The sequence below is a fragment of the Apis cerana genome, linkage group LG11 (assembly GCF_029169275.1).
Source record: "Apis cerana isolate GH-2021 linkage group LG11, AcerK_1.0, whole genome shotgun sequence".
NCBI lineage: Eukaryota > Metazoa > Arthropoda > Insecta > Hymenoptera > Apidae > Apis > Apis cerana.
Window position 1 is genome coordinate 868,729 of NC_083862.1, and position 12,819 is coordinate 881,547.

General features: G+C 36.5%; 1 protein-coding gene across 1 annotated transcript in view; it reads right to left on the reverse strand.

Annotated features, from left to right (window-relative positions):
• The window catches only part of LOC107998574 (uncharacterized), a 28,974-nt gene extending 21,826 nt beyond the window's left edge, over positions 1-7,148 (reverse strand). Inside the window, exons 1-2 of the mRNA XM_062081149.1 lie at positions 6,707-7,148; positions 42-278 (exon numbers count right to left, since the gene is read on the reverse strand). Of these exons, the coding sequence (XP_061937133.1) occupies positions 42-278; positions 6,707-6,767 (298 nt within the window). The 5' untranslated portion in view covers positions 6,768-7,148. The remainder of the gene's footprint in view (positions 1-41; positions 279-6,706) is intronic.
• Positions 7,149-12,819: the final 5,671 nt, after the last annotated feature.

The window sequence follows — 12,819 nt, forward strand, 5'->3', positions numbered from 1 at the left end:
CTCCATCTTGTATTCGAAAAAATTTTATAATGAAAACTTACCGCAAAATGGCACTCCTTCCGGTGTCCAAGAGCCATCAACTTGGCACTGTCTTCGCGCAGGGCCGAGGAGCTCGAAGCCTCGTTCGCAGGAATACGTAGCCACGGTGCCCTCGAGCAGCACCGTGTCCTTTAGAAGGGCATCCTCCTCGTCTATAACGTCCTCGGCACTTGCACCCGTGAACCGGACACTACTATGCGCTGGGGCCCCAGGATAGCCGCATCCGGCACCGTTGCAACCTGTAAACCGACAGAGACATCATCATTATCGAGTAACCGGTGCCATTTATCAAGCTTTAACGCGCTAAACATCGGCATAACAACTAATAATAATAATGATCGTGTAGTTGGATAGTTTCAATCGTGTTCGAGCCCCGATCGATAATGTAGAGTTGTAAGAAAACCACGTTCTCGTTTAATTTTTATAAATGACACTTCGATATATCGCTTCGATAATTATATCGGAACGTCGTTTATCCGCAGTTCGATACGATAAACGAGATTCTATTGCATGATCATCATCGTTTAATCATCATCGTGGAAAGACATAAGAAGACACAAGAAACTATATAATTGATCGAACAGCTTAAAATATTGGATCATTAAACAATGGATAGTTCGAACTAACCTTAGATAATTCATACTGCTGTTGACATATTTCAAAAATGATTTCTCTACTTTACTCGTTAAAACGAGATACTCGAAGAAAGAAGTCATTGTATCGTATTATACGGAAAAAACTAAGATAAAAGAAACTCTTATACATTATATGAAAACATAATGAAAATCGACAGAACAAACGAGCAGTGTCTTCGATCGATCGTTGATTCTAATTGCGTAAAGCGAACGGAAAGAGGCAAAACGCAAGGGGGAAAAAAGACTGAATCGGTGAGCTGGATGTCTATTCGTGTTCACGAAGGCGACGAGGCTGGCCATTGAAATCATCGAGTTGAAAACTCCAACGCTCGATGAGGCAACGTCCCGGTTTACAATGACTTTAATGCAGCTCGTGCGTGATGACGTGAGTTGCATGTCCTACCTGAGGCCAACGGCAACAACATTGTGAGCCACGGTGCATACCACGTACGCCGATTACCAACCGAGCAATAAAACGTTGCATTATTCGTATAATTAGTCACGAGAGATCGAAGAATTGCATTATTTTTTAGGGAAAATGTTTCGAGATAAAGCTGATATTTATTTTATAAATGAATATGAGAAAGAAATACATGGAAAGTTTTATAAAATACACGATCCGAATATAAAATTTACTCGTGAAATCTGAAATTTGATTATTATTCAAACAAACATTGAATCTACTAGAAAATAACATAAAATCTACGTACAATCATATATAGAATATAGAAATTGTGACGAAATATTCTTGTCCGATTTTAATCATGAAATAAGAAACAGAAATATTAAGAATTTTATTAACGAAATAAATAATCAAAAAGTAGAAGAATAATATTCATTGTAATTCATTTTTTACATCTTTCCGTTCCAATGATAATTCAAGCTTCGCTTATTTAAAAAAAGAACCAACTTTTTCCAAGCTTTTCTCTTCTGATTTTTATTACCAACAAAATACCTCTCCTACTCTTCGTTCCACTCTACCCTACCAACAACCAGTACGAAACTATTTCGAGCGAGATTCTATCACGAGGGCATCACGAGCCGTTAAATCAATAATCTTTGGTAACTAGCTGCTCGCTGGTGGGCGTAGATAAGCAGAAGAAAACGCCACGGACCCGTGACGGAAACGATAATGCAAGCAGCTCACATCCTGCGGCTTTCGCGCAATCACCTAGGAAGTCATCGACTGTGCCGATGTTCTACGTACTTGCACGCTCGTCGAAGGAAGGAAGGGGAGGAGAGGGCGAAGAAAACCTCGCGAAATTTCACCTCGTCCGACGCGTTTGCGTAACGCGACGGTTTTTCCTTCCTCTCCTCTTCCTTCCACTCGGTTTTTTGTCGCCCATCCGCCATCGCCGTTCTGGCCATTGAATCGAGAGGATTCAAAGCGTTTGCTTTCCAACGATTCGATTTGCATTCCAAACACGGGGATTCCACGCGGAAATCGGAATCGATTCCTGCTCTTTTCAGGGATCCAGAGAGACGAATTAACGGAGTCGGATGTATTTATTAGCTTAATTTGTAACACGCGATGGAACGGAATGGAATATATTTAGGTGAATGGAAAGTGGAGTGAATTATACTTTGGAATTTCACTGGCTTCTTTTCTTGCAACGTGTTTTATACGCTCCAGAGAGATTAAATATTTGCATAGATACGTTGATCTTTCGTATCTTTCGATTAACGATGTTTGTAATTACCTTTCGATCTCGAAAAATTTGAAAAAATTCCGAGATATCCAGAATTGAAATAATCCTGTTTTAGAATCAAAATATCCAATTTTGAATTCTTTTCGCTCTTAAAAATTCCTGCCTCGAAGAGTTCAAATTCATGGAAATTCGGCGAAAGAATTAACTCTATTTAATCACAAAATCTATAAGTGTGCGGATCACGTGGTGGAGAGATTAGATTAGAAGGAAAGTGGTCTGAAATAGAATAGCGTCGGTATTTAGGTTTATTGCAGGATGTCGATTATCGAAGGCGGAAAAGAAAAATGAGAGAAGATGAGATTTATACAGAAGATAACGGCTTCTGGCAACTCCCGAGTAACAACAAGCGTTAACTGTAAAAGTGTTAACTCGACGAATTCATTTAGGAGACAATGGAGGAATGGCACGTGCGCGGTTACAATACCTTGAAACATATATTCGAGAAGATAACGGAAGCGTTGCGAAATGAATTCCTTTCCAGGATTTAACGTAGAGGCGAAACGAAAAAAAGACGGAAAAACAAAAATACAACTTTTTTAAAAATTTTATTCTCCGATTATCATCGATACCTTCTCGAAATCGAGTCTCTCCGCCATTTTCCTTCCAAACGGACTAAAACTGGAGCCTGAATCGATGAGGGGCTAAAGGGTTAAGCACACGAGATTCTCATTGGAATAATTATAGTCGACGTCGGAAAGTTTGTCTAAACGGCACTCCTTAACGATCTTGGTAAACGGTTTCGACTGTACACAGAGAAATGGCGACTTGACGTAACGGTTCGGTTGTACGCGATTTACATATTTATCGGCAACTTTTGTCTTCCTGTCCCAGGGGAAGAGTTATCGAAAAACTTATCCATTCCTTTTATCCAAACGCGATCCGAAAAAAAAGAAAGAAAAAGAAGAAGAAGAAGAAGAGAAAAGTGAAACCATAACTGGAAATCTAGAATCGGCCACTGATGCAATCGGTGTTTGCTAATACGGGCGATGTTATAGCCGTGTAAGCAATGATGTCAGCCGATGTAACTTTTCTCGAAATTATCGAGCGAGCCTTGTTTCCTCCCCCCCTCGTTTTACGCTTGAGATGATTAATCGAACGAAATTGCGTATACATCTCGAAACAAAATTTTTAAATACATTTTTACACATTTCGTAAACTTAGGTTACTGCATCGATTAAAAAGTTCGATGACACTTATTTCTTTTCGATTCGAATCACGAACCTCGAAACTTCCGTCTTTTGAATCACGCGTTCGGCAAAAGCGAGTGTAATGTAACACGAGGAATAAACTTACGTTTCTTTTTTTTTTCTTCTTTTTTTTGTTCTGCCCCGATTTACGGCTTAACAATTACGATGATCGACCTACATCGAGCGGATGCAACGAAGCGTCGTCCGAAGAGGAGGAGGAGGAGGAGTGGAAACTTTTGCGGAAAACGAGATGTTGCTCGATAATCTTCGGCAAGCATAGGCCAGACCTTTGCGGAAGGAGGTCGCTGGTGAGCACGATGGAAAAAAAGGAACGCCGTGGAAAGAGAGATAAATCTTTCGTTTCTTCTTTAAAAAGAAGAAAAATTTCCTTCGAAACTCGATCCTTGAAATTTAGGTGGTAATTTTATCTCAAAAATATCTCCTCCTGTTTCTGCTATTTACAAAAGGGTCAAGAGTCCGAGTGTTCTGGGATAGTAAAAATGATTTTTTTTATTCCTTCGATAAAGAGACGCTGCTCAAATAAAAAGATGATTGAGCAAGATTGGCACAGTTGTCGAAAAAGAGGGCAAACAATCTCGAATATATAAAAATTGGGAAAAAGAATTAGCGGAGAAATAATATAAAATCTCTCTCTCCATCTTTTAACAGATTTCGAAGAAATATTAAAATATTTTTTTTTTCTTTTTTTGAAATCATTTCTGATTCAATTTAAAGCTCTTATATTATATGTATCTTTGTTTTTAGGTAGATTATCTCTTACGTTTCGCATATATACGGGCGTTATATGTGGGTCAGTGGACACAACGAGTTACAATTGCAAGGGTAAAAGTTGTTCCGGTATCACCGCTATTTCAACCGTTATCCTTTGATAATGAATGGAAGTTTCATCGATTGAAGAATTTTTCTTCGATACCCTCTTCCGAGAGAGAAAGAAAATCTTGCGATTTTATATTTATAATAAACACTCTACTAGAGATTATTACAATCTCTGGAAAATTTAACGCAAGAACAGAAAGAAAAGATGATATTATTAACGAATATCCGAATATCTAACTTGACGAAGGAAATCCAGGCCAATGTTTACTTCACAAGATCACACATTTTATCGTTAAACTTTCCTCCTTCTCCCAAGATTCCTTCAAAGATCTCTCACATTATTATATCACATCCGTACAAAAGATTCGATCGATGTAATCGAATTAATTCAAGTCGATGCGAAAACTGTTGGAGCAACTTGGAAGAAGAAGTCAAATTTTTAATTTCTTTCGCATCCACCCAGGACTCGATGCAAGCTGGCAGCAACACGTGGTTTCGCCCACGTTCGAGGAAAAGTGGATAATCGGGGCAAAAGTAGGTGAGAAGAGGAGGAAGGTCGAACCCCGCCCTCCCCCTCTCCTCCTTCGCCGCCTCTCCCGTTACTTACGGGAATCGTGGGAAATTAAGGAGCCGGGCAAGGCTAATTAAACCATAGCCACGTCTTCTTTTGTTTTCAAGAGACGACGTTCATATAACAAGTTCGGTCGTTTCACCCCTCCTGGGATGTCGAATACCAAAATGTCAACTGCTTTTTTCCTTTCCTTTTCCACGATTTGCAATTATTTAAATAAAATCTAATCCCTTCCTGCTCGAAATTTCGAAACGAAGATATCTCAATTCTTTCTCCAATTTTTTTTACATCGACTGTAGCTCGTCTATTTACCCGTTTAACGCTACAATTACCAGAGATGGACATATATTTTTATTTTTTCAAAATGATTTATATTAAAGAAACAAATGAAATTCGCAATACTTAATACTTGTAAAAGTCATCTTATCTTTCAGACAGAAAAGTATTTAAAAAGGGAGAGGGGTTTACCAAAATTTCTTCGCTTGTTTCTACAGCCAAACGAAGGGTTTTTGGCCTGGAAGAGATTTAAGAGCTGGCAATTTTGACTTGAAGGCGGCGGGAAGAATTTAATAATTGGATCGATCGAAGGCAGTTGTTGGGGAAGATGCCAGATAAGTGGGAATGAAAGGGTTGGAAAGGAAAGATTGACACGACTGACTAGCGATCCGAACGGAAGAGTGTAATTAGTTGGGAACACGTACTCAGGAAGCGGTTTAAAAACTGGGAGAAAAGTGTGTGTGTGTGTGAGTGTGTGAGGAAACGACGTGGGAAATGAGAGGGAAACGAGGATTGTGATCGTCGAAACGAGTGGAAGAGGATATTTTCGTTGGCGATATTTTTTTCCGTGATAAATTTGCAATTGAATGCTTGTTTGTTTAATTTCGATTGAATTTAAGATCGGATTTATTCACTCTTCAATTACTTGTTACGGTTATTTTAGACAGACTTTTCAAATTTGTAAAGGGAAATTTCACGATTCCAGGCGATAATTTCTAAAATATCCAAAAGGGGAGGGAAATATACGAATTTCTCTTTCATCGCGATCAATTTTCAATTTTCTCGAATTTTTTCGTATCGACACCACTAACTTTTCGCAATAATTCTCCATTCCGTTTCTCGATTCGCGAAAACAAGTAATAAATAATAATTATCTGGAATAGAAATCGAAAATTTAAATTTGAATAGGCAAATATTCGTTTTCTTCCTTTTTTTTTTTCACAACTCTCCTATCTGTTTTCAACCATCTCTGAAATTACTTCACGCTTACTATTGAGCAATTATAATAACAATAATAATAATAATAATAATAATAATAATAATAATAATAATAATAATAATAAGCAAATCAGAATGGTCGTCAATGGAAACTTACAAGTCGTCGAAAAACGTTGCCGCGATAAAGATATAATATCTTCCAAGATTTTTATCTTCCACAAAAGAGAGACACAGAGCCTCTTTGTTCCCCAAGAACATTTTCCCGAGGATTTCCTTAATTAGATAATTCTAAACATTTTTCCACGTTTAATCTAAATAGAACAGGACGCCCTCTTTAAGATAAACGAGATATTTCATAAACGTTATTTCGAGCATTATCCCCCTTCTTTGCCGTTAACAATCTCGTTCAACGATCGAATGAAACTCTCCGCTCTCCCAACAGCATCACTCGAAAGAAATATCTTAGACCTATTCGAAAAAGATTGTCGAATTTTTTCCGAACGTGATACAAACCTCGTGCAGCCAAGGCGACGACGACGACGACGACCAGGATCGACACGGCCCTCCTCTCCATCTCTTCACCGATGCAAACCCCCTTCGAATCAGCCGTACCAACAACGCGCTTATCACCACCGACCGTCCTCGTCAAAATCCAGTATAAAAAAAAAAAAAAAGGAAACAAATCACTCTCGCCGATTCTCACCGAACGTATCTCGACGTCATTTCGTCAATCGTCGCAATTTTTCCTACGAGCTACGACCGAGAACACGAGAAAAGTGTCTCTCCTCCCTTATCCTTATTCTTCTTCTTCTTCTTCTTATTCTTTTTCCTTTCTGTACGTGTGAGAAGAGAGACGGGAAGGGGGAGGAGAGAAAGAAAGAGAGAGAGAGAGAGAGAGGAGAAAAGTGGAGCTCGAAACGACCGACGTGAAACGATCTTTCCTGAAGACTGAGGTGCTTACTCCCCGGCAGGAAGTCGTCCAGGTGTTCTGCTCCCCACTTTGGCTCTTACCACCTCCCCGGACAGGTAACGACGACCGATGTGCCGGTTGCCATCGGGAACGAGGCTGACTGACTCGCGAGAGGCTGATTGACTGACTGACTCCTCGGTCCCCTGCTACTCACGCGGTATATTTACCAGGTATTCAGGCCAACTTTTCTGACAGGGGCAGAGGGTCGTGGATGACGAGGGGAGACGTGGCGAAAATTCGATCCGGACGAAAGTTTGGCGGGGAACAGTTGTGCTGGACAATCATGGTCGACAGGTTGATGAGCAGGAACGTAACCTGTAATGATCAACATGTTGGAATGCTTGTATGCTTGTTGATAATTGATGATCTAGTTGGAGAGAGAGAGAGAAAGAGAGATGTAAACGGTGGTTGCAATATTCGATTAGGAGGGAAAAGCAAGAGAGAAGAAAAATGAGATTGTAATGAAATGAAAAATCATTGTAAATTGTGGGTGCATTTATATTTGTGCATAACGTATTTGGAATTAATTTAAACAATAATACAAGCACTCGAATTCGTTAGGTTAATGAATTAATTAATATTCGTTGTTATTAATTAAAGCGCGCATGGTTTACTCACACGAGAGATACGAACAAGAGATCGACTTTAAAAACATATCAATTTACATTTAGATGCTACTAGAATTTTCCAGTCTGTGGTGATAACGGGATGATGTGTGAGCAGTTTGCAAATTTGTTCGAATCGTGACGGATATCGTGATTGATTTTTAAATAATCATATCACAACGAATCTTTCACTTTACTACGAATAAATGTGTTTCATAAGCATCAATTTCGAGCAATTTTTAGAAAAATATTATTTTTCTTGTTTTCTCATTTCCCTCGAAATCAAACGTTTTCGTCGAATGCAGTATCGAGAAGATTCACAGCGATAAATATCGATAAAAAGAACAATGGTAAAACAAAAATTCTATGTATATTGATGATACAATATTTTGTCATCTTTTAAAATTCTTTGGAAAAATTTATTACGTACGCGTCAATCGTCGTAGAAATCCTCGTAAACGTATTAAATTGCTCCCACAGTACATAGACTATTTCGTTGTCGAATTAATTATTAATATTATTACAATTTTTTGCACATTATTCCACAGTATATCGTAAGATTATAAATAAATAGAATCGACAATTATAAACATCGGTTCACGTATCCATGCGTATTTCTCCATTTCCTAGAAACGATCGAAAAGGATATATACAACGATGTAGCTCGAGCATGCGAAACACTTTCTCGCGGACTATTAAATTTCACGGCTACGTTAGTCAACACGTTCGAGGTGAAGGTACGATCGCATCTCATTGTTGGCGCGAGGCAGAAACAATTAAGTTGAATAAGGAAGCTCGACCATCGAGGGTTAGACGGTCCGGTTTAGGATGACGCGGTTCGTTGATATCATTCTACTGTTCTTCCTGCTTAGAACGCCACATTGTTTCGAATCTCATTTTCTTTGCTGAAAATAAATTGATTGTATCTGCAAACCAAGTTTTTGCTATTTTAATTTCAATATAATTAATGAAACTATTATCGGAATTAAAAGTTAGTACGGATCAAATATTTTCTAATTTCCTAAGTTTATTGTATTCATTATAATGGAATAAATGAGCGTCGAAGATTTCCATTATAAAATTTTTTTATATAAATAATAAATACTTGGCCATTACCTAACGCTCGTAAATGTAAAATACGAATAATGTATATCTATTCAATCTGTTGTATATTGTATTATAAGTTTATATAAATTGTAGAAAAAAAAAAAATATACATCTTTTTATTCAATTAAGCATTCTATTCAGAAAGCAGCGATCTCAGCGTGAAACTTTACCACGAATTAAGATTAATATAGATGTGCCGACGCGTCAAACTTGGAAACTTTCTGTATCGTTTGTTAAAAAGTAGCGTTTAACCGTGTTCCTCGTCACTATCGACGTCTCTCTCGTCTTTTCCTGTTGCATTCCGTGTCAGTTGACCGAGAAGAGGTCACGATTGGATATTCGATTAGAAACGTAATGCACAAGCACGTGAAAATATATATTTCGTCATAAGTAAGAATTTAATTAAGTTATTAAAAGCAAAATGAACTTGAAATGACCGATTAAAGATTTGAAGTTAAATTTTTCAATTATACGTCGATATTCGACGTTTCTTTTGTCGACTTTATTATCAGTGAACCCGTTAATTTTCAGATATTAATAGTAAATTCATTTACATCGACGGATCGCTGCCGAAAAAATTTTTTGAGGTTAGAAAACTTTATTTAAATTTTTGAAATCTTGGATTACGTTTTAATGATTTTTGAAAATTCTATCGAATATAAAATATACAATCTCGAGAATTGTGGAATTCATAATTATTTATAATTTTCCTTTCATTTTAGAGAAAAATCTTATAGGAATGATCCATATAAAGATAATCGACTAAATATCCCAATCGATATAATGACAACGATACAAAAAGTATTTTATATTCGCAATATCTGGAAAGATTGAATATTTTTGCACCGCAAAAGATCGCAAGAGAACGTATTTCGAACTTTTTACGATTAATCGATACACGAGTCTCGCCATTTCTCACTCGACTTCCAAAGAATACATTTACCAAGCGTTAAACTTGAGATCAGGGGGTCACCAAGCACGTTGTCGGCGCGATATACTTTTTATTCCACGTGACTGAAATTCGCAAGGGAGTACGATCGTCCATTGGCGGAACTAGGTGACTCACTGTCAACCCATGCATTTTTAGGACACTTTCAGCATCACGGTAACCGACGAATTGCGTAGGACCAGATTTGGTAGAGGCGGAAATTTCGTGGCGACGAAAGCTAGCGGTGTCGAGTCACTTGTTAGTAACATCGGCTTCCTGACCCACATACCACGACCGCCATACAAACGTAACGTCCACGCATGTAGGTGTGCATCCACGGACGTACACTCAATATCAAAAGCCATAGGCCACCTATTTCTCGATAACTAACGTTGTGCATGTTTATGAAAAATTATATTTTTTGTGTTTAAATTTGTACTTGTTTAAATATTGTAACGTGCATTCTGTTTCTTTACACACTTCTAAATTTCACATAAATACATTTAATAATAATATATATTATAATATATACATCTTAATTACGTCTCTTTGATAATTTGATGAAGATATATTTTAAATTTTAAATATTTCTTTAGAAAGAATTTGAACAAACTGTAAATATCATGTTTGAGTCAAAGTTCTACGAAAATTAACATCGTATTCCCGATTAAACGCGTCATCGTTTATTCCTCCGAAAGATCAATGAATAGGTAACAGAATCTTGGACTATGTAAGGTCATCGACCGAATAGACGTCTAATCTGACCGAATCAAGTTTCTCCGTTAGTCCATGACTATATATCGATGACGTGACATCGGTTTCATTCGAGCATATGAATTCGATGGCCAACGTCCTAAAATTTTTATGCCCGTCCATTAACCTATCCACCCTACGACTTAAGGTAAAAATATTCAAATTCTTTTCTCCGGATTAGAATGATTAATGTTTCGGAATTTTCCTATAAAATGTTCTTTTCAAATCTAAAACTTCCATTTCTTATTTTTTTTTTTTCTTCGCGCGAAGAAAAAGAAAAATTTAATATCCTTCAAAATTTTAATCCTTCCTGTATTTAAAATTATCGCTCGGAAACGATTCGAAGAAATTAAAATCCATATTTTATTTTTTATAATTAACAGGGATGTGAAAAAAATTAATATCGAGATAGAAATATAATTAAACATATACCTATTTCATTTTCCTTACGGTTTATTTTAAAAATAGATAATTCTCTGAAATTACAAACGGATAATTTTAATTTTAAAGTAATTATCTCGAAATTATTCCCTAGCTATTTAACAACAATACACATTTCTTCCACGATACAATTTTCTATTAATCCGTCAAGCGTGTGTCAAGCCACGAGCGTTTCATAAAAAAAAAACCTGTTATTCACCTTACGAAATTTTGGTCAGTTAGAATAATTAAACGTTAATTAATAAAAATTGCACAAGAACGGTGGATAATGGGCCGGGAAAAAGATAGAAATTGTGAGAAAATAATACGTATACGAGCGTTGCACATGTGAACAAGGAACAATATGTATTAACTTATATCCGTATCTAGGATCTTCTTACTCTTTTGACTTTCCATGAACATCGGCCGCCTCGAGGAATCTTTGCAGGTGCTTAAATCGGGGTCACGCCGGTGCTACCGGTAACTGTGTGCAACTGTTCTATGGGAATACATTGCACATGTGTAAACAATATACACATATTTTACTGTAACAGCACGAGGAAGAAAATAAAAAATCATTAAATCCCGTACACGTTGCGCATATATATGTGTATTAGATTAGATCGTGTGTATAATTAAACGATAAATATTGTCAAGATATTGACGACACGATATATCGTAATTGTATTTTCTAAAAAAAAAAATTCTTAAGCAAAATATCTTTTAGCGGATGTGATTGACTACTTCCATCTTCTACGTCATTAATAAATATAATAAACGAATAAAACACACATAATTGTCCAAAATTCATAATCCAATTATAATGCAATTATAAGAAAAGAAGGAAAAAAGAATAACACGCCGATGCGTTAAACGCGACACAATTTAGGTTAGTTTCGCGCGCAGCGAAAGCAAAATAACATTCAAATTATTCAACAAGAAGTCGAAAAACGAACAAACAATTACAACATACGCGTGTAATACGCGATATTGCGACGATAACGAGCGATCGATCCCATTTCGAAACGAAACGATGATGGAAGCGGGGCAAGAGGCGAATTTCGAAAGACGGACGATGATTGCGAAAAGAAAAAGAAATGAAATGAAATAAAATGGGAAACGGATGATCGTTCGAGTTTGTTGGAAACGAAGGAAGGCGGAAATAATTGTACAATCTCGGCTAAACGTAAAAAAGGGGACAGGTTGTTCTCGCGTGACAAGTCGAAAGCGAGAATACGTGGACGTTCTCTCAAAGATGCTATTAAACACGTATATTCTTGCAAATGTGTTAATTATTACGCTACTTTCGAAATGGTACGAGTTAACATCTTGTTTGTTCTACCATTAAATCGTATTAGATCATCTTATAAATTATCTCATCTTTTACAAGCCCAAGTTTCGGATATTTTCGTTATTTCGAAATTCAATTGGGAAGGATTGTTATTTGTTATAAAATTTTTTCGATATAAAATTATTATGACAACGAAGAAAGAATTGCAAATCGGATCGTACGTAAAGATTTTAATTAGTTTTGTTTAACGTTTATGTTTTAAATAAGAAATTGTCCTTGTCTGTTTAAATTTTATAATTTACCATTTAGTTTTAAATTATTTAATATTTATTGATCATTAATGTAAATATATCGCAAAATTTAATTGAAAAAATGAAAGAAGAAAAAAGAAATAATATTTTTACTACGTGAAATAACAAAGCTACAGAAAGGTCAAGTTTCTATTATAACATGCTTTCTCTTACAATTAAATTAGAGAACATGTATTTAGTGGAATCACTGAAAATTCTCGTTAAAAGTCAAATTACTATTTCGACCCATTTAAGAAAGAGA